Source organism: Mytilus edulis, chromosome 2 (assembly GCF_963676685.1).
Source record: "Mytilus edulis chromosome 2, xbMytEdul2.2, whole genome shotgun sequence".
Taxonomy (NCBI): Eukaryota; Metazoa; Mollusca; class Bivalvia; order Mytilida; family Mytilidae; genus Mytilus; species Mytilus edulis.
In genome coordinates, this window is record NC_092345.1 from 9,796,628 (window position 1) to 9,820,139 (window position 23,512).

A 23,512-nucleotide genomic window follows, 5' to 3' on the forward strand; every position below is an offset into this window, starting at 1 on the left:
AAAGTCTGTTCATATGGTATCACAAGTTTCATTATTGACCTCTTTAGATATTGTGTACAATATAGTGCATGATTAAAAAAAAAACATTTTAGATCACAATTTACTATTATTGAAATAGTTTTCAATGATGTATTGACAAACACTGCATTTATTCAAATGAATTGTTCATCATATGAAATCACTTGTATGTTATTTGAGTGACTTGAGCACTATATTGTATTGTTTGTATTTTAGTTTTGTGCATGATTTGTTTTAGCATGTGATTTATGGTGTGTCCCTTTTGTATTTTCCAGGATTTACAGAATGCCTTTGTTTTACAGGACTTACAGAATACACCAACAGTGCCTAAACCCCCCGTTACATTACGATTGGTTGTGCCCGCTAGTCAGTGTGGATCACTGATTGGCAAAGGTGGCTCCAAAATTAAGGAAATTAGGGAGGTATGTCTCCTGTTTAAAACATTTTTATTGTGAACTAATATATGTTGTGAAATTGTTTTTGTATTTTAAACAGGAAAAAACTTCACCAAAAAATAAATAATCTTGTGCAGACCCAGGTAAGTAGAAAAAGAGAGAGAAGAAAACAGCCTGGTTATACCTTTGTAGTATTAACATTCATTCACCAAAGAATGTCAAGTACTTTCAGTGCTTTGATTTTTCTGGAAATTTTATTGAATTCGTTTCTTTGGTTAACACCACTGGACTTCAGGATTTATTAGACAAAAAATATGATTTTACCCCGCAGTAAAAATAATCTTATAAGCTGTAGGTTTTCTTATTTTATTTATTTCACAGTATAGTTTTTGCTCATTGTTGAAGGCTGTAGGAAAAGGTATTGATATCAAAGGTTATCCATTGAAAATCAGGGGGGGGGGGGAGGGGGGGGGCTTACTGTGTTGAGCTTCTAAAATGGCTGTTTCCTATTTTCAATATTAAAAAGAAAGAAAACAAGTGGTGTATAAAGTATTTTATTCAAAGAAAAAGTTGCTGCAATGCTTATATTCAAGTTTTAATTTTATCTAGGTAGCAGACTTTTTGTAGTGAGAAAGTGATTGTATGCACTGAGGGTTGGAAACATTAGTATGTAACATATTGCTATTATTTCTATGTAAGAAAGGTTTATGTTCTCCTGGACAAATAATGACAGACTAACTTAATTATCACACTTGAAGGTCTTTGTCATTACCTGATTATTATTTTTGGCACTGCCATTAAATTCTCTTTCTATCTCTCTAATGCAAACCATGTGCTGTGTTGGCATAAATAGATCTGATGTGACATCAAGGTAAACTCCACTAACATTAAAGATGGTCACTTGGGTCCTGAGAAGTATTACCAGAGAGGTTCAACCATAAAATTGAAAATCATTACTTCCAGTAAGAATATGGTTGGGAGAATTTGGTTGATTATAAAATTTGTGCTCTGCTTTGTCAACAGCTTCCATGGTCATTTGGTTGGTTGTCATATTTTTAATTGGTAATTGCTATGTATATTGTTTTCAAGGTCATATGGCTATTAGTTTGTTGAATTTGGTGGATTGTTTATTTTTGTAATTCTGAAAATCTGTTATCAATCAGCTTTGTTATTTGAACTATTTTTTCCACAATTTTCCACCATCAAAGGACATTCTAATATCAAGGCATTTATCCCTAGAAGAGAGGAGGAAGCACACCCATGTTAACTTTCCTCTGATTCTTCTCTTGACAGGTAAACATATGTAGAAATATGCTTTATCTCTTCATTTTATTAAGATACTTTGTTTTGGGCTAATTTTATTACAAATCTTTCTCCCCAGATATAAATATATAGTATACAACATGAAAGTAACAGTAAGACAAATTAGCACCTCTATCTGAGACTACAAGACAGATAAGACTTATCATTACAAATATTGGGGGAGTTGTCTAGCTGATGGAGAAGATAGCTGAATCATATCTTTGTGTTCAGTCTTTATGAATGGAATATAACAAGTGACTTGTAAAGATTACCCTGCCATGGCAGTAACATACTAATACAGAAAGTGTAATGATTGCTCTTCTACTGTTATACAAGTAAGAGGCTATGAAACCAGGTTTAATCCTCCATTTTCTACATAAGAAATCTGATGTGTTTGAGCTTCTGATTTTATAAGGGATTTTCCTTATGGAGTTGGGCATTTCCCCCCCACTTTTTACTTATAACTCTCCGTGGTATAGCCAATAGTGGTGAAAGATGGTAAAACACCAATAATTAATCCGTGTTAACCTCTATTTTGTTGAGATACTGCAATTTGATTGGATTATATCAAGTTGGATCAGTTGACAGAACTAGTGCCTAGAGTTACTTATAAAGAATAACTTACTTGTTGTTTTATTTAAAATAACTTGATTTATTATACAAAATATGTTCACTTGGACTGATACTTGGCTTAGTATCTGTTAAGTGACTTTGAAGGACTGGTTTTGGTTGGTAGTTGGTTTACTTTGAATTACACTAAATGAAAGCTGCATTTTTCCATTATTAATTAAATGAAAATCTAACAACAGTCTAGGACATGTAAATTACTGTGAAATTTTCATTTTTCACAAAATGTAGATATTCTTAATAGACAATTGTTTCATAATGTAATAAGACAATCGGATAAGTAAATTATAAGTCTGTGAAGCCTCATTGTCAGGAATTACTGTAATTTTGTCTGATAGGTCTTAACGAATGTATGTTCTAATTACACCTATATGCTGCAGTTTTACCTGCTTGAGTAATAGACTCTTAATGACTTGTTACATTAATGTGCATTTTTTGTTCAATATAGTAGTAAAGTATTCAAAAAATCTGTTCAGGTTGTCTCAATATTGTGGATATTTAAATGAGTAGAAGAACTGGATTTCAGAGAAGAAAGCATGTAAAATATTTGGATATTTTGGAATGAGAATGTGTTTTAATAGCTGACTATGCTGTATGGGTTTTGCTCATTGTTGAAGGCCGTTCGATGACCTATAGTTGTTAATGTCTGTATCATTTTGGTCTTTTGTGGATAGTTGTCTCATTGCCAATCATACCACATCTTCTTTTTTATATTTAAGGCAGATAATTATTGTTTCTAATTCCTAAATGCATTGTTTGGTTTCATTTAAAGTTGTTAAACATTACCAACCTGTTAAGGGTATGACTGTTTTGTAGAAGGGCTAAAGGAAAGGACAATACTAAATAGAAGTCAAATAACAAGGACTGGTCTTTTTATTGGTGATGTTTGAAGGTCCAAAATAATAGACAGAGCAGCTATGAGGATCAATCCATGTCCTCTGGTCTGTGTTTGGCAGTTGTCTCATTGACAATCATACCTAGTCTCCTTTTGTATACTAATTTACAGTAAACAAAAGTAGGGAATTCCCAACCATTAGGAATATCTGTATGCCATCTTATCAACAAAAATGATACTTTTAGAAAAAGCCTAACCTTTGATGGCTTGCTTAGTGATTTAATGACTGAAATTATGTCATTTCTCTTGTGAGCATTAGACATTGCCTAAGTGGAGGCATGTGTTGTTAATTTACTAAATCATTTAATGATCAGATGTGAGAGTGTTAGATTCCTTGCTTATGGATCTGTCATACTTTTGGCAGAGAAGGTTGCCAATGTGTATTTATAGAACGGCTAATATTTTGATGGACTCCCTCAAATATAAATCTATTAATGAATGCAATATGTCTATCATCTTGTCATGTTTTTGTTAGCACATTGTAGTAATTATAATAACTTCTTGTGTACACTTAATAATTATGGTCTGCATTCACTTTGGGTGCTGAAATAATAAACAGGGTCAAAACAAATATAAGTAGGTCAATGGAATTTACAATACTTTGATTACTAAACTGCAAACATATTTGACTTGAGTTTATGTTAAGGATAGACATTAAGGTCTTAATGATCTGAAAGTATTGTGGTTAAGCTGCTTTACTCTCTGTTTCCTTTGTAAAAGCTGTTTCATAAGAGGTAGACATATCTTCCTTTCACTTTGTTATGTAGGTTGGTAGTAACCCTTTTTATAACAAGTACTAAGACATGTTGGTTTTTAGATTCTTTTGGATTGAGTGACGTCTTTTAGTATAAGCCTATCTGTCATTGTGTGTGTGGTTTTTAATGCCAGGCTATTTACTTGATAGGTTTCGTATAAACTAAAGATAGGTAAGCAAAAGTGGCCCAAATTCTAAAGATAATCTTGTTGAACCTGATTAAAATGGTGGACTGAAATCTAAATTTTATTTCATAGCTATACATGTAGAAATTTACTTAAGAAAATTTTCTTTGGAAGTGTTACTGCACTGTTTTATCATTTTGTCCTGTAAAGTAGACCGTGATGCCTTTAAAGACCTCAAACCTTGAACCTCAACTTAAAAGCCCTATGTTAAGTGGATTTTTTAGATTTTTTTATATAGAACAATTCTCTTCATGATAGTCGGTACTATAGAAACCAACATGAAAAAAACATCAAAAACTTCCGTTCAATGAAAGTTGAAAAAGCCATAATAAATCAATTAATTAAATTCCATTTCCATTTCCATTTCCAGACAACGGGTGCACAGATACAGGTAGCATCAGAAATGTTGCCGAATTCCACAGAGAGAGCCGTGACTGTGTCAGGCACAGCAGACGCCATTACAGCGTGTATACAGAATATCTGTAACATCATGTTGGAGGTACGTGTGTTTATGTTGTGTCATGTAGAGGCTTACTGTGTATTCATCATACATTTATTAAAAATTCAATATATCTATAAGAGTTTCTCAATCTTCAAAGTGCAGGAGTTCAAAATTGTTTCTTTCAGTTTAATTTCACTTTTGAAAATTTGATGGAAAGCTTTCTGATAAAGTTTTGAAGTTATATAGAAAATTATTTTTCTGGTATTCTTTATATTTAAAGAGGTTTTTTCAAAATTGAATTGTTCAAGTTCATCACCCAATATTAAAGGTTGTAGATATATTTTGAACTCTGCCGTATTAGATCTTAATTCATATTGTTCCTGTTTATTTCTAAGTCAAATTTAGCTGTGCAAATATTATATTAAAGTAAAGAAAAAATTCACATTTTGAAACTTTGTAAATGATTGGTCATTCAGGATACGAGACATACCATGTAATTTTCCCTTATTGTCTTATTCAGTATACTAAAATAATGAGAATTGCTAGTCATTCGAACATAATAATAGTTTGCTAATTAGAAGAAAAAATTTGTGCTAAATTAACCGAAAAAATAAAAGGGTTGTTTTTAATCTTTCTATAATCAAGATAAAGCAGCTAACATCTGAGTTATACTTGCAACAATTACCTTCTAGCCTTTCAGCTAAACAAAATGAAGCAAAAGATATAAAATCACATTAATTTTTAGTAAGCTTGATTCTTTATAGAAATTAAAGATTTTAGGATTAAATGGAAAACGTGCAGAGTATTGATATTTTGCAAAAAGACTTTTTAATGATCCAAGTTCTAATGCGGAAAAATATAGAAATAGCTGAAACTGCACACTGTGCATTTTCACTCTGAATAAAATAGCAATAACAAAATTGGCCCTGCGCATATATAAATATTTTGAAATATCATAATGGGGCTTATTAGGGGTTGTTTCCTGACCATTTTTTTTTATATGTGTTCCTTTTGAGACGAATCTTTCTTTATATATGAGTCAAACATGTAATGAATGAAAGTTTAACACAGTTTCTCATTATAAAAATTAAAATTTGATTATTTGCCTATTGCTTTGCTTAAAATTTTACATTTCCATCAAGAATTGAAATATTCATTTAAAATCACAGCTTTGATTGAAAGTCTTGCTAATGAAGTATAAAACTAATAATAAGTTTAGATGACTAGCAAGAATAACTTAATGTTAAACAGGCTTATTTATCATATACTTTTTATTACATCCAATATTATTTTTTTAGGAAAAACAGGCAATCTTATATAGTTAGGCATGTTTATAATTGATAAAAATATATAACGCTGCAATTAGTGGCATGAATTAACAAAAATGCCCATTTTCACTAATAACTTGTGCTGAAAACTTTAATTGATATTCCCTTCAGTTATGGATCATGCATATTGAAAATTGTAAAGATTTGTTTCATTTCGTGTTTAATTTTTTGAAAAATAAATTTCATTGCCAAATTATTTTTTATTAGTTTTTAGAAGGAAAAATTACTGTTATACAGAATCTGTTTTCAATGTATTTATAATTTTTTATAAATCTATTTATATATTGATAAAGATCATATTTAAAAAGCACAAGTTTGAGAAGAATGGTGCAGGATTATTTATCGTGTTTTAATGTTCAGTATAATCTCAGATAAACACATTTTTTTCTGTAAATTTTTCCAGCAGTCAAACTCGGGATTAATAAATGCCTGTCTCCCTCAATGTTTCCATGGTTATTGCTTAATTCCTTGACTTAATTTAGTACCGAAACTTGTAGCTATAACTACTTCCTGTCGATGTTACCTTTAACCTTTGGTTCCTTTCCTCTTTCCTCTGCAGTCCCCTCCCAAGGGAGCAACAATCCAATACCGTCCAAAACCCGTTGTCCCTCCAGTAATCTTCACTGGGGGTCAGGCATATACAGTTCCGGGTGGGCAGATACCACTGACAATACCAGAGGTGAGTACACTTTATCGCTATAGTAACCTAACTGAATCTTAAATCATATATGTATGCTTTTTCAAAAATTTATTAATTATACAATTTAAAAGTATACAAATTTTTTTTTCAAAATCTTGATTATTTTAACTGTGTGGTTTGGTCTTTTATACAAAATTGAAGCATATATAATTTAAGAGTTCAGTACTTTTAACTTTGATATATAGATTGATGTATTTTTCTCAAGACAGTTCGAAGATTTTTAGCATTTTTGAAGTTGGAACTTTTTGCCATATGAAATATACTCAAAAAATTTGAAAAAAAGAATTATGGTTTGTTTGAGATAAATATTCTATAAAAATTTGAAAAAAGAATCAGGAATAATGTCATAAAAAAATTCTTCATTAAATTTTCTCCAATAGAAGAATCCATGCTTGAGAAAAATATCTATGTTATTATAAAATTGTCTTTTTTAAACCTTAGCTTCTTCTTGCCCTTGTGACAATAATGGCAAGGTGTTGTGAACTAATGCTTCAAGTCAAACATACCCCTATATATAGACAGCTGTTTTGTAGCCTGTAGCTATGTGTTGTACATAATAACCGCATTATAACATCAAACAATTACTATACACTTTTCTCTGAAAAGATGGCTGACTTACATGAATATACTACAGTTTGATCTTTTAATGGTTACCTATTGACTATTGTGTAACGTGGACATGCAGTAAGAAATCATGCTTTTAGATCGAATAAAGGGGGATGCATTTTACAAAATGACAAATGCCATCTTCCATTGATGTGTTGCACAATGCTTTTGCTCTTTAAATAGCAAAAGTGTTACGTAATTTGGATTGTCATATTAAAGGTAATCATGTCACGGACAAAAAAAGTCTTCATTGACACAGAAATAATCTAAATATGAAATTAATTACATGGAGATAGTATTTCGTTAATAATAGTTTTATAATTATGATGTGAAAAAGTACTTCAGAAACACCATGACAACTACAGACTAATGACAGCAACAACATGCATCACTTACAAATTAAGACTGAGAATTTAATGCAAAAATAACCGATTTGGCACTCGAAGTGTATAGTAAGGGAGTTGTCATATTATAGAGGTCTATTTTAGTTGACTGTGATACTGACGCAATATATTAAACTAAAGGACTGGCCATGTATATTTGAGTGCTGAAATATTCTGCTAACAGCCTTTTAAGTCATATAAAATCTGTTATACAAGGAAACAGAACTGAGCAAAATAAATGTGAACCAGTTAACATAGGAAGGATATTAACCTTATATCTTTTAAGACTGATGATAACAAAGAGAGAGCTTTTCATTACTCGGTACAAAATATCATGTAAATCCTGCTTCGTTGGTATAATGAATCCTGCTTATATGGAATATAAAGTGCGTGAAATTAAATCCCTTACGATCGTCACTAATCCATAGGCTTTCCTGTTTTGTACTGCATTATTTCTATTTACTATCAGTCTGTAGGCAGACGTTTTCTGTCTTTTTTTTATCCAGAGGTATTATTTTTATAACAACACAACACCACTGTCGACATCACATTTTATAAGCAGCTTAGATATTGAAGGATTAGACATTTCTCACGTTTTCAGAGGACAATTGAACCTCAGCAAGTTTTGTATACAATTTGATAGAAGTACAGGACACTTTCTTTGATATTGACAATTGATCAGGCCTGATATGTCCAAAGTGGAAAGAGTCTAAATATATAAGTAAGGAGTTGTAGTACGACTTCAAATGAGACAATTATCTATCATGTTTACATTAAAAAAACATTGAAACAAAGGTTTTACAGTTTTGTTCGAAAACACCAAGTATGGCTTTTTTTAGTTGGCCACATTAGACAATAAAAGCATTTACATTAAACATATCTTTAGAAAACTTTATTTCATTTTTATTAGTAGCAAAATGAAGATACATTTAGTTGATGACTTGTTCTCTGCAACAACCATACAATCTTGTATTTCTTTAAAAACAAATCAAAATCGAAAAGGAATCTTACAGTTTGCTGGATTTGAATATCAAGCATACATGCATATAACTATAGTTTGTTTTTTATAGTTTTTAAAACACAAAGACACTGTTTTAAAGTTTACATATCTTTAATACAATGTTAACCTTTTCATGACATTAAACATTAGCTATTAGGATTCTTCATGACAAAAAAACATGAGCTATCAGGATGCTTCCTTTTCTCATAACTTTGATCCACTAGTGGAAATAAAACAATATTAATACAATATCTACCTACACAATTAATAAGATATATTCAAAATGAGATATATATATATAATGGATTATGATTGATTTTTTACAATATTAAAAAAAAATATTTGATTTGCATTCCTTCCTTTTATGACATTTCTACAATGAAAATACCATTGTCATCGTAGGGGATTACCGTCTTCTTCAAAAGATATTAGTCTTGGAAGCGTTTGAATGTCAAACTTTATGTACCATATATTGTTTGCTTGTCATCATCAAAGCTGAATAAGAAAAATGAATTATTATTATACAGTCAGTATACAAGTTCATAGGAAATCATAAATAAATCATCTTAACAAGGTAGAAATGATACATTACATAGAAGGAAATGGCCTTTTATTATGTTTAGTTTTATTTCTTAATGTCAGTCAGGTATGTATAAAAAAAAATCTCTGGTAAATAAATATCAAGGAGACAGTAACCCACCATTGAAAAGACCTGTTATTTTATGGATATATAAATTGTGAGATTTTATTCTGATTTATTCAAATAATAAAAAGATCAAAGGAACTTTCCAAAAAAAATAAAGGTGAAAATGCAAATTTCACCTTAATTGAATGACGGGTAACTAAATAACACACAAAGAAGATAATATTCACTGTATAGTCTTCAACAATGATTGAATCCCAGTCGTTATATAGTGCAGTGTGATAGTGTCAACCTATTTGTAAATTAGTAATTATTACATTTGTAATATGACATGTAGTCTTCTATTGTTGCACTATTTTTGATACTTTCATATATCGGTATTACAAAAAAAAAAAAAGCTTTAAAAAAATATTCCTACATTTTGTTACCAGATCTGTATTTCTAGAAGAAGTATGCAACCTGCTACTTGACTAAGGAGATTTCAAGGTCTATATACCTCAAACTTTGTTCAAAGTGGTGTAAAAAATGGTGTAAAATACCAAAGGGATTTTAAAAAACATTTGTTGAAGGCTAACTGACAGCCATGACAAACAAAGTCTCTGTAATTAAGGATGTGGTTCTAAACCTAACACTATCAAAAATTCTGGGAAGAGAAAATGTATAAATTCTACTACATGATTTGATTAGCATGTCTATAATACTGTTAATGATGATACAAAAAAAATCAGTTTAAGAATGTTCATTTGCAGTCAAACTAATCACAAATTGGAAATTTTCAGATATATTGAAAAGACAATATTTCTACCAATGATTCAATATGATTTCCACAGGTGTTGCTATGAATTTACATCCCAGCTCCTTTGTTCTAACAGGTGTGATCTGAGCCGGATCACTCCTACCAGATCACCCCAGTTTAAGTTTCTTTGTTATGCATGCTTTCCTTTGTTCTGTAACATTTTGGCGGGAATGTCAAATCCAGTATAAAACTTATAATTAATTATACATAGAAGACTATCTATCAAAATTCACGTAGAAAAAATCCAGTGTATATGCTGGGATTCGAACTCAAGACCTTTAGCATATCAAGCCACGACACATACCACTTAACCAGGACGACTCGATACGAACTTTAAGAAAATTAATATACTTAAAGGAAGCAAGATATTTTTATAACTGGGGCGAGTTGGCAGACCTTTATTCAGTGGGGTTTAAACACTTTTCGTTTAATAAATGAGTTGTCAGACTGATTGTTCAATTTGATTTTACACTTTTTTAAAGTTGGGCGAGTCGGTCACCAGCGTGGGGCGATTTTTTCATAAAGTGGCGATACAGTGTGGGCCGATTGGCCAGTGGGGCGAGTTGACATTGTTTGATATCTACTCCTCGTGTTAGGGGGTCATAAAGGGTATACATCATATAGTAATATATAAAGTATATAATAATGGTTGTGTGGCGTTCTAAAATAGATTTTATGAAATGTAAATGGTTTTTCGTCTAATCTAAAACAGCTGGGATGTAAAATAGTTATCCCATTCGGACTTGGTGTGTCAGTGTAAGATCACCCTCTGGCCTCCGGCCATCGGGATGATCTTACACTGACACACCGCGTCCTTATGGGATAACTATTAAAGAAATGCCAAGCTTTTTACCAAATTTACTATGACAACAAAAGCCAAGCGTTTTTACCGAATTAACTATGACAACAAGAGTACCAAGCCTTTAATAGTTATATTGTATTGCATATATAGAATTTTACGTGAAGGTCATACAAGCGAGAGGTTAAGCTAGCTTTGAAACCAAGTTTAATCCACCAATTTGTACATACGAAAATGCCTGTACCAAGTCGGGAATATGACAGCTGCTGTCCATTCATTTGATGTGATTGAGATTTTGATTTTTCCATTTGATTAGGGACTTTCTGTTTTGAATTTTCTTCCGGGGTTTAGTATTTTTGTAATTTTACTTTTTTCTATATTTCAGATGAACAAATTACATCAGATATCATTACAGCAGGGTATTCCAATAATTCCAACATCACAACCTTTACTTCCAAGTAAGTCTCTTACGATAATATCACGGTTGAATCTAGGATTGAACTAAATGTAATTGCCCCTCAAAAGTTATGAAATATTTGGAGATAGAAAGGACACAAAGAGAGAATATTATTATTGGACTTTATGGAATTTGTGTTTAATTAATGGAAACAATTTCTTCCTTTTTTTGCTAGACAAGGGGTGGTTGACCCATTTATTTGTCTAAATCCTAGATACAATCCTTATAATCTGTTCACTAACCTGATATAATGATTAGGTCAAACCATTATAGAGAAAATGTTCTGGACACATAATAAAATACTTCAAAATCATTAGGGACATTAAAAAACAGTACTAACATTTATTGACACTTGATAAATTCTGAATTTTAAAATAAATATTATGATGCAATGTGCAAAGAACATGAGGATTTTGGACTTTGCAATTACATAGAGAAAAAAGGGGAAAAATATCAAACAAAACTTCAGAATATATTAAGGAAATCAGATGTCCAGTCATACTTGCTACTACATGATAAAAAATCTCTTGACATCTGCATTTGGAGCAATAAGCAAATATTTTGACCTATTTCACCCCTATATTTACAGCATGCCAAGTCCCTTGGTACCAGGGAACAACTAATGATTTTCTCTGTAATCAAAAGAAAGCAAACTATTTCGTAACAGACAGAAGCAAGTAGATTCTATTCTTTGTTTTGATTAAAATCAGTAAATAAAGGAACACAATGCATCGTATTTCAAAAACAAACTAAAAGAGAATTACATCTATAACATTTTGTAGACTAGTCAAAAGACATGATTATTGTAATAATAAATATTTTGTAATGGTGATACCACCATCTGTTTTTCTGAGAAATAGATGCAGAACAGATGTTTTCAGAGTCTACACATTTGGTAACTGAGGATTCATTATTTTTAGCGGGATACCAGTTTTCGTAAATTTTGTGGGTATAGATGAAATTGAATTTATATGTTAGGTGTAGAACAAATTTTGCTTATATTTAGACTAATAAAATCAAATATCTTCCAAATTATTTTTTTCTTCATCCATGAAATTGGTTGTAACCCATGACAACAAATGAATCAACAATATATACAGAACTGATGATATAAAGTAAGGGAGCTGGTATCCACTTCATCATACTCCATACTAGATCAAGTATCTGAAGAAAAAAAACTCAAAACAACAAAGCAAAATATTTGTATTCCATATAATTTGCAGAAATATTACAATTATTTCATGTATGAATTTTCTCTCTTTCAGTGCATCATGCTCCTGGTATTCCTGTAGCCTACAGACATGCCAGTCCGGCAGCTATTCCCCAGAATACACAACAGACACATGAGATCTCCATACCTAACGACTTAATAGGATGTATTATTGGTAGAGGGGGACAGAAAATTAATGAAATCAGGTAAATAGATGAAATGCTCATCCTTGGCAAACGTACAAATTACAATAGAAAAGGAAGATCGCTTATGTATATATATGGTAAATAAACAAGTATATCTTCTACAAAAAAAAAGATGAGGTATGATTGCCAATGGAACAACTCTCCACAAGAGACCAAATGAAACAGAAATTAACAACTATAGGTTAAGTTACAGCCTTCAACAATGAGCTATCCCATACCTTAATTTATTTTAAAAAAGATACATAAAGATCCATTTTCAATATGGTCATGTTGTTTGCGAAAGAAGTGAAACATGTAATGGCATAATAGAAAGATGAATTTCAACGATCAACCTCTTTTTCATTTCAGACAAATGTCAGGTGCTATGATAAAAATTTCCAATGCAGAGGAAGGGTCCCCCGACCGTAAGGTGACAATTACTGGTACAATAGAAACCATTGGATTGGCACAGTATTTAATTAACACAAGGTTAGTATAACAAACATATTTGTCAGACATTGTGGGAGACCTCATTTATTAGGATTTGACTGTTGCATTAGATATCAGGGAGCCTTAATCATTTGTTAATTATTCACACCAACAGTAAGTAAGTAAGTCAAAGTAAAGAATTGTTTGTGCAGTTTTTTTCAATGTATAAAGAAAATGAGGTCTTTCACTTTGCCTGTTTTTATAATTGAACAATAAATTATGTATCTTCTTGTGAGAGTGCAGTAACGTGCTAGACCTTTGGCGTTTGAATTGAATTTAGATAATAACACTTAATTTAAGATGAAAATAGAATGAATAATTCTACATTTAATTATTAATTTAATAAGCATGGTTTTATATTGCTTTAAATATAACAGTAGGGGTGAGTGTAGGCTTGGGGTTATCAACTGCTTAACTTTATAGTAAAACAGCAGTTACTTAATTTGAGTGCTCAATGATTGTTGCAAAATTACAAACATTTTAAAATTCCACTGCCAAAGATAATTTGATATAAAGTTCTATTAGAAAACTATTATTGTTGAATTGTTAGGCGTAAACAAAATTTAAGAACAAAATAATTAGCTGCTGTTGTTTGACCCAAATAAGATGATTTATTAATCGTTTGAAAGTTTTATGGTATATAGATAATTTTATATCATAAGTTAAGACTATTCTGATTATTAGAAAGTATGACATTCTTAGTGGTCTTTTTTCACCTTGGTTGGTGTAAATTGATTTAAAAAATTCAGGCAAAACTGTTTTTGCTTTGCAGTATAATGTATGTCCAGCCTTGGTACTGATAGTGACAATATAACGGTAAATGAAATTCATCTTCCACAATCAATTGCCCCGTTTTATACCATGTGTTCTTGTGCTTTATGGTCAATATTTATACACTTGCCCTGAAGATTAAGATGCCTGGATTTAAGATACCTGTAGGCATCTTAATCGTCTAACATTTTGAAGGGAGGTAACCTCAATCGTGTCTGATTGCCATAACTGCACTTAGTGATATCCTCTTTGTTATAAAATGTTATTTTTGTAATTCTCCTGTTTTCCTTCCCAGATAATTGTTGTAATTTGTGTCTAGAGAACAGTTTTTATATTTCATTATTAACATAGCATGTTTTTTGTAAAAAAATCTTCCTAAATAACAGTATTCTGTCCTTTTTATACAATTCTTGGCTTTTTCTGCATGGTATATTACTTGTTTCAACAGATATTTATAAAACTTAGCTCTGAAAATTGACAATATTATGCAGAAGTTAAAAAGATTTTAAATAATTTAGAAAATTAATATTTTTTTTTCATATTCACAAAATGTTTCTTGTTTTATTTGACATGCACAAAAAAATGAATCAATTGCTCAAATAGATAATTGTCAAGAATAGGTGTTAATCATTTTGTTGTGAAAATACTAAAAAGTAGACTATCTGAATTTTTTTGCAAAAACCAGACCTTAATAAAGCACAGCAATTTGTTAAGATACATTAATCTGTTATAAACATTTATTTGTTTTATTGTAAACTATTTTCACTTTGGACCAAGGTCGGCAGAATGAAAATAATTATATCCATGGTATGGATGGGTTGCCTTCTGTAGGTTGGGAAGAGATCCAAACAAATTAGGCCTGGGACATTTTTATATTGTAAGCAAAAACAAGTTGTCTATTTTTCTAGGAAATGTTAAGTACTTCTAGGAACCATTTGTCAGAATTTATACTTAAATAAATATCCAGCTTAATGTGAATTATGCAAAGATTAGTTAATCAAATTTGATTGTTTTATAAATTTATTAAAAATTCCACTAATTTTTTTTCCTTCTGGTTATAAGCTTCTTTTAACACTTACTTGATAACAAGGTGAACGAAGACTTTTTTACAAGGGTTCTAAACATGTCTTTCAGATACTTTGTCTATTGTATCTGATGTCATACTATTTGATATTATGAAAATCTTTTAAGTATTTAAATTGCCACTTGACATTAAGCAATGAACAGTCAATCTCATAATTAAGAATTTAGCATCGGTAAGAGAAAACACAACAGCCAAAAACAAGAGATACAAGACTATTATTTCACAGTTCCATTGAAATCGGGTGACTTGTAAAGAGTTATCTCCCTTAAGTGTTTGTATTATATGCTACTTTCACTTTCAAAAGATATTTGTCGACTGAATTTTAACTTTTTTAATTTCAAGAAAATGAGTATAACTAAAATGGGGCTGAAGAAATTATAAATTCCATTATTATTATTTATATGTATAGTTTTAGTTCACACTTTAAAAGTATTATTTGGCATTGTGTATAATGTAGACATGTGCCTGGTTTGTGGATTTTATGTTTATCCTGTTCTAATACAGATCCCTCCCTTTTCTTTTTTTCTCTGCAGCATGGAATTGCATAAGAATTTGACCCTTGACCCGACTACCTCGAATATCCCAACAACATCTGCATCACCCTTGACCTCTGTTGTTCAGTCCCCTCAGCAGCTGCAGGCCTCTCCGTATGCAATTACATTGAATCAACTTGCCATGAACTCCATGAATTCGATGAACTCAATGAACATGAATGCTATGAACATGAACTCTATGAACATGAACTCCATGAACATGAATGCTATGAACATGAATGCCTTGAAACAAATGCCAGCAGTTCCATATCAACTGGGCCAGTATTTTGGAATGATAGATACAGTAGGACAGGCTCCTGTACAACAGAATAAAATGCGAGTCGGGGTTGCAGCAAATGCTATGTTGACTGAGAGGAAGAAAATAGCACCCTACTAACTGTCTTGTGTTGATTGTTATTGCACACAATCGGAGCACCTCACTTGATGGTTGTGCTTAACAGGAATAATTATACAGCTTTACATCATATTTTTCATCAGAGAAGCTGACAATTAAATGCCTTTTTTTCAAGGATCTCCTTGCTATGAAAGAATTTTTAAAAAGCAGCTTTGAATGCTGATAATTAGTTCAACCGGAAAGAAGTGAGCTGCTCCGTTTGTACATAGATGTGATGTGGTCACATGCTTGTCATGTGACCTATGTTACTTTGTCTCATTATTTATTTTGTTAAATTGTTTTCCTTTGAAATCATTATTGAATATGATAGATTCATACAGAAATGTATCAGAGTTATTGATAATTGCTAAAATGTTTATTTTTGGTTAATACATTTAAAGGTTTATTTTTTTTTGCCAAAAGTTTGTTTTTGATATGTATATATTTACACAATTTAGTGTGCAGTATAGATATGAATTAAAGTAATTGTTAAAATCTTGTTAATTAGAAACATATCACCATTTTCTTGACTGATTCAAATTTTATATTTTCAATTTTGTGTATAAAAAAAGACGAAAACAATTAGAAAAATAATCTATTTTTCTTATTTTATAAAATAAATCATAAATGTTGTGTTGGTGTTGTCAACTTGAATCTTTTCACAATTCTTCAATGATTTCATTTTGTTGATTTTTTTCCGCCAAAATGCTGTATAAAGTGTGTAGGAGTTATATTTTTCCTATGATTAGCCAGAATGTGTCCAATCTATGTTAACCTGCATGTATACAGACGTTTTAATAGTTGTTATATTTAATAAGCAGTTTCTTACATATTCATGAAAAATATAATTTATTTTTTTGTATCAAAAAATTGTACTGTTATGGCAATGTTAATATAAGCCAGCATGCTATACTTTAAATTTTCAGTATGGTACCAGTTATTCCAACTTTCTTGTTTAATATTTAAATTCATTGAATTATCAGATTTCTTAATCTTACAATGAGTTAATGAATTTGTGCATGATAGTGCTTTAAACTTTAGTATGATTAATGTTAAAAAGTGCAATAGAATTTCTAATGATTTTTAGTACATCTTGTGTAAAGTCGATTAAAAGACTCTTAAACATTCAAATGGCTGGCAATTTGGGATGATTACCCATAATGCTTTTCAATTTTACACAAGATAACACTTTCCAATCATTTGTGATATTCAAATATGGATACTTCCATTATGTTTTATGTGCTCCCAAATAAGATAATAATTTAGTATCCAGCAGTATTACCAGGACTTTGATTGTTAAAGACTTAAGGATCACAGAGTTATCTCTCTTTGGTTTATATGCCATTTAATCATCAGGAATTGTCCAGTAGTGAATGTTTTGTACAGTTCTAAAGACCTTTGACCTTAAGATATCATGACTGGTGGTACTGCTGTATTACTGCATTACAATCTGACCATCATAGTTTGACCGGCACATTTTATTTCACTTGAACATTTAGCACATAGAAAAAATGTATACTCATAAAACTGATGATTATCAGTACAGTTATGGTGTTATGTATGTATATTTAGGTATATAAGGTCATCCATTAGAAGGTTAACATTCCAAATGAAAAAAATCATCCGTCAATTTTATCAGGGTAGCAGTGTATTTTTTGTTTAATGCCATTTTTTTTGTTTCAAGGGCATTTAGCCAGATTCTAAGTCATTTGTATTCCATAGTTATATCTTTAGTCTTAACTTATATACAGGTCATTTGTCCATATCAGAAACGGCAGATATTCTTATTATAACATCCAGACATGCTGAGACAATGCTGTGGATGGCATAATGATCAATTTTCTATCAAAAAATTGAACATAAGAAACATCAATATTTATGGGATAATGTTACATTTTGCCATCAACAAGTGACACTATTTGAGCATGTTTTCATAAAACGAAATGAAAAGGTCTTTACAAGAAAACGTAAAATAGGCCAAATTAAAAAACATTTTTGATACTTGTTGAAAAATTACCTGAACTTTTTATCATTGGATTAGAAACCACAAATTTATTTAATCTTTTGGTGAATGGAAGTAAAGTGATTAAAACCCCCTAAAGAGAAGTAGAAAAATAATAAAAGTTTATATAATATAAGGTGCTGAATAGACAGAAATCCTTTGAAAATATTACTGATTTAGTTGATGTGAACAAAAAACTTGTATTATTAGGAAAGTAGTTCAGTTTTTATATAGGTTCATTGTTTAAACTTGATGCTTGCCAAATATTTCTTCCCCTTGGTATTTGTTAATTGACAAGTATTTACATAAATCCAAATGAAACAATTACTTGTTACCTTCACATAGTACAAATTGTACAGAAGGATTTGTGTGTTTTCTGGAAAAATCATCAATATATTTATTCAGTAGCAAAAATATTATAGGTCTAGTTCAATCTACACATTATTTAAAGTTCCAGAAAAATGTAAAATTAATAAGTTTATTCAGTTTTGTAGTTTTCTATACATAGTTCAACTATTTGTTAAAATAAACTTGGAATTTCTTTTCATAAATGTTCAATATGGGTTTTATTTCCCACAAAGAAACCTTTATTTTATTCAGTAAGGCTGACAAGTAATTGTTTTAGAAATATGTCTCAAGAAGTTGGATTTTTATCCATACCTGATGCTCATTATATTTTGTTATATAAGATTTATGTACATTATTTAGTCCCAATATTTGCAATATTCCATTTTAAAACTTAAATCTTGTTTTGCATGAACAATGTATGACTCTTGAAAGTTACAAAACTCTGTCTCCTCAAAGTCCTGATATAGACTTAAGATTTATATTACTATAGTACCCTAAAGTCAATAAGAAAAAACCGGTGACCTGCTGGGTTTTTTTAATTCTCTGTTTGCCAGTTTTATGTTTAAACTTAAGGTATCAAGACATGATGAACTGTAGATTAAATTGGCCAATACCTAAAACAGAGGTCATAGGTATACCAAGTCGTCAAATGAGTTACATAGTAAATCAGCTCGAAGCAGCAGATAGACAATCTACTGGAACCTACCAAACATTTAAAGCTTGTATAGAGTCATATATATGTTTTGAATTATCTTTAATTCCCTTTTGAGTACCTCAGCTTTAGTGATTTGCATAATTGATTGGTTTGCTGCAATATAAAGCATTATGTTTGCAATATTAATCACAGATTGTTGTGGGTTTATCATAAAGATACAAATATATATATATAACTTGCATTTTATTTATATATAAAGTCACATATATCATAGATTTTGAATTTTAAGTGCAGTATTTTTAAATGTTTAAAGTTTTTATTTTTTTTTAAATGTTTTGAAAATTGTTCAAAACAGAATGCCAAACTTTGGTCACACTTTTTTGAAGTTTTTTCTTGTATAAATTCTACCCATGTCAGCTAGAGATCACAATAACAAAAATTATGTAGATATGTAAAAGGCAAATGGGAGCATCATTTTTCAATTATTTTATATTTTCTTTGGTAAGTAAAAAGGATAAAGAAAATTGTCTGCAGAGTTCACAAATTAGTACTGTTATTCCTTCTATAGAAAATTAACACTTTAAATTAGTAGTATGTGCCATGACTTGGTTGTTTGAATAAATGCCATTTGGAATTATTGCACAATGCTTTCAGAAGGAACTCTGCATACTGGGGAAAATTGCTGCTTGGCACTAAATTGTTCCTCTTTCCATTATAGTTATACTGTAGGAACTCAAACCTCAGTCAACAGGCAATTCACATTCACTTCTTAAAGCTAATTTTTCTAACATAATTAATTTTGTAGTACTACTCAAAAGTCAAAACCATGATTTATTAAATCATTTTCAATACAAACGTTATATTGAAAACTTCATTTGGACCTTACAGTTGAGTGATCTAGCAAACATGGGTTGATTCTAGTGTTCAGGTTGTACATAATTAATTCCATTGCCATAGTTCTTGTCCTGTATGTATGTGGTATAGGTTGGTTAGTAGAATTTTATTGCTTGGAATGATGGCTTGTCTAAATATCATTTTACTCTATTTATTCCTGGAATATAATTGGGTGCTTTCAATACTTAGTTCTTTCTAGTCTGTAAGTTTTCTGATAATCTTGGTTACTTTTGGTCTTTGGTTAAACAAGAAAATAATATACTTCATTTTACAAAAAGCTTCCTTATTGGATGTTGGAAAATAAAGGGTTAAGTCATTGTTTTTTTCTAATTTTCTAAACTTAAGTTAACCCAAGATTATCATAAAATGCTATAGTGTTCTTTTTTTTTAACATAGATACCTCTATTTTCAGTATTTTGATAACTTGACTTACATCTTTAATGGCATTTATTTTTTTACAAGGGTAGTGAGTGCAATTTTGTAAAAAAAAATAATATTTTAATGTGGATGGTTTGTTAGTTTATTAAGTAGAAATTAGAGAGAGATTGTTGAAAATCCTGCCATTTATAAAAATACATTTTATTAAGGGGTCCAACTCTAATAGCCCCAGTTCATTGTCCTGCCATTTATTGTTTATTGCCAAAAGTTTTTGTGTTCCAAGTTGTTCAAACAGTTCTTCTTTATCTGTCTAATCTTTAAACCTGTTCGTACTCTTCTATTTTTAGGATAACATCAGAGATGTGCGGAATGGGAATTCGTTAAATGTGGAGAGGACCATAGATTTTAATAGATTTTATCACTTGTTGTTATTTTTAAAAGACAATCAGCACTTAAAAAGTTCAGTGTCTGACTTGATTGGAAAAAAGACCAAAAGTTTTTACAGAGTTGTCTTTCTTGAAATAGCATTCAGTTAATGTTTTTTTTTTCATGCCAAAAATATTTCAATGAGAATCATTTACATATTTTTTTCAGATTGAAAGCATAAATTAAATTTTTATAAATTTACAAGCATATTATGGCTTGATTGTGAAGCCAGACTTTACATAGCCAAAATTAGGTTGTTTTATAGTGCAATATTTGTCATATTTTCATACTCAGTCAAATATTTGCACATTTTGTTTTTACTATTTATACAAATATTTACTGAGTTGGTCGTCTTATAGAAAACATTTATTTCATTTTAAATAACATATTTCTTTAAAATTTTGGAAGCAAGTTATTTTGTTCATAAAGCATTCCTTTATGCTGAGCTAAAATATGAAAAAAAAATTTTTTATGGAAAACGGAACAGATCTTTACAAAAAAGTAAGATATAATTCATGTTAAATTATGTTTATAATTTATCAAAAGTCAGAATTGCAATAGAATGATAACTTTTAAGAAAGTTCAAGAAAACTTGATTATTTTTTTTAACTTGTATCGAAGTAGCAATGAAAACTTGTACTAAAAAAAAAAGCATATCTCAGCTTCACACCACGATGACAGCTAATGGCATATATATATTGTAATATTACGACTGTGATAAATTATGTGTAATATGTGTGCATGGTTATACAATCATTGATTGACAATGTGTAATATGTGTGCATTGTTATACAACCATTGATTGACAATGTGAAATGGAAAATCATTTTTATTTTGCAACAAAATATCCTTCCTAGGTCTTTTGTGGATCAAAATATCCTTCCTAGGTCTTTTGTGGATCAAAATATTCTCCCTAGGTCTTTTGTGAATCAAAAGTTTTGAAATTTGTTTCACTTTTAAGGAATCTCCCCTGCCGTATGTCCTGCACAGAGATTTACTAAGAAATGATTCAAATCTGAAAAAATGTTTGTTTTCTTTGTATTTAAAATACCCTAGTGCAGAATTAAGAAATGTAATTTGAATTTGAGGTCCTAATTAATTAAACTTAAACATATACATATCAAATGATTGATTCAAGTTATTGAAGTACTTCAATTATAGACAGGCAGGTCAGAAACATTAACAATCCTTTATTTAGTGAAATATGTCAACACTTGGAACACCTTAAGATTTTGATCCAGATTTGACAAGTGTTTCATGAATACAGGTTTAGAATACTAATGAATATTCATTACTTGTCATTGTACAGGAGTTCTGTTTTGACTGTTAACTAAAGTATATATTCTCAATGAGGACATCACACCATTTGTTTGACATAAAGACTGAGGTGTTACCATGTTGTTCAAGTAATAGATATCAAATGTCTAGTTGAAGAGGATATCAAAATGTCTGCCTAAAATGGGGGTACTTCTATAGCTTATGTAACAATCCTTTATTTTTAATCATTTGATTTTTATGATAAACATTTTGTAGTATTTTTAACAGTTTTGTTTAATAAATGATGAAAATGCACTTTTAATATGTTGATGGAAAATATACTCATAATTCTCAATCCCCGCGTAATTAGCATTTTCCAGTTCAGTTCTAAACATAGAGATTTGTTACCTTTGACAGGTAATATTTTGTTTATGGGGTACATCAAGGGATTATTGTGTTAGGGGTATGTTGGGAATTTATTATGGGGTATACTTTTTGTTTTGTGTTCTTTTGACATATTGTATATAACTGTTGAATCTTGTATATTGAATTGATTTGTTGTTTTTTTTTTTTTGTAGAAATCTACGTAATTTTATATAATTTCTGAACCCATTTATTGACATTCATCCTATAATTGAAACTGGGGGAAACTTAAAAGCTCAGCAGCCACATGATTAAATTTTATAAAACAAATTAAAATATTTAAAGCAGAACGCAGCTAGGTTGTAAGATCATTTTCATTTCTGCTAACGTCATTTCAACTTCATTGTTTTGCTATAGAAGAGACTCAATGTATTTTCCCATTTACCAAATTATGTCCTATTATCTTTGAGAAGTTTGAGACTTAACAGTATTTTAGTGTTTTAATTTTCCCATGTGACTGTACTTTTTCGTACTTATAGAGAGTGACCGTAATGAATGTTTATAAATGGGACCAGAGAGGTTTTTTACATGTGAAAATGTGTGAAGTGAAATCGGACTGTTTTCCAAAAGGGTAATTATCATCATAACTATTTATCATTTATTTATTATTATCATGATGAAAAGTCATTAAAAAGGTGCTGCACCTCTTAAGATTTACTTATTGTTTGTTATTTATAGGGAGCACACAAGCCAACAACAACATAAAACAAACAAAAAAACTAGAAGTCAATTCTTTATTGTAAATGATGGGCAACTTTTGTATATATCACGGCAAGTTACAGATTCTACCGAAGATCTGTTAACACATATAGAGTTCCTCAAATAAAAAACAAGAAAAAAACATTGGCTACATGTACATATTAGGAGGAACCTCAGGACTTTGAATAAGAATTTGTATGAAAATAAAAGACATAGTATAATTGCCATTGAGACAACTATCCAATGATTCTGAAGGATTATGCCACTGTACAACATTCAACAATGAGCAAAACTTTTATTATATATATATATATATATATAATAAGCTATAAAAAGCCCTGACATGACATGTAAAAATGAACATATGTTTGGATTAAGGTTTCTTTGTGAGTGCACAACAATCATAACTAATTCAGAAATGTTAATATTCATTA

At 30.2% G+C, this 23,512-nt stretch overlaps 1 protein-coding gene across 36 annotated transcripts in view; it reads left to right on the plus strand.

The window, feature by feature from the left end:
- Window positions 1–23,036, plus strand: part of LOC139510105 (poly(rC)-binding protein 3-like) — a 112,578-nt gene extending 89,542 nt beyond the window's left edge. For 8 of the 36 annotated variants that reach the window (XM_071296362.1, XM_071296363.1, XM_071296365.1 and 5 more), the window contains 8 exons: window positions 294–440; window positions 4,547–4,675; window positions 6,506–6,625; window positions 11,259–11,331; window positions 11,920–12,003; window positions 12,596–12,746; window positions 13,095–13,214; window positions 15,603–23,036. In XM_071296362.1, the coding sequence (XP_071152463.1) occupies window positions 294–440; window positions 4,547–4,675; window positions 6,506–6,625; window positions 11,259–11,331; window positions 11,920–12,003; window positions 12,596–12,746; window positions 13,095–13,214; window positions 15,603–15,999 (1,221 nt within the window). In that variant the 3' untranslated portion in view covers window positions 16,000–23,036. Of the gene's footprint in view, window positions 1–293; window positions 441–4,546; window positions 4,676–6,505; window positions 6,626–11,258; window positions 11,332–11,919; window positions 12,004–12,595; window positions 12,747–13,094; window positions 13,215–13,986; window positions 14,031–15,602 lie in introns of all 36 variants that reach the window. The other 28 variants (XM_071296389.1, XM_071296390.1, XM_071296392.1 and 25 more) reach the window with 11 other exon arrangements.
- The last annotated feature ends 476 nt before the right edge of the window (window positions 23,037–23,512 follow it).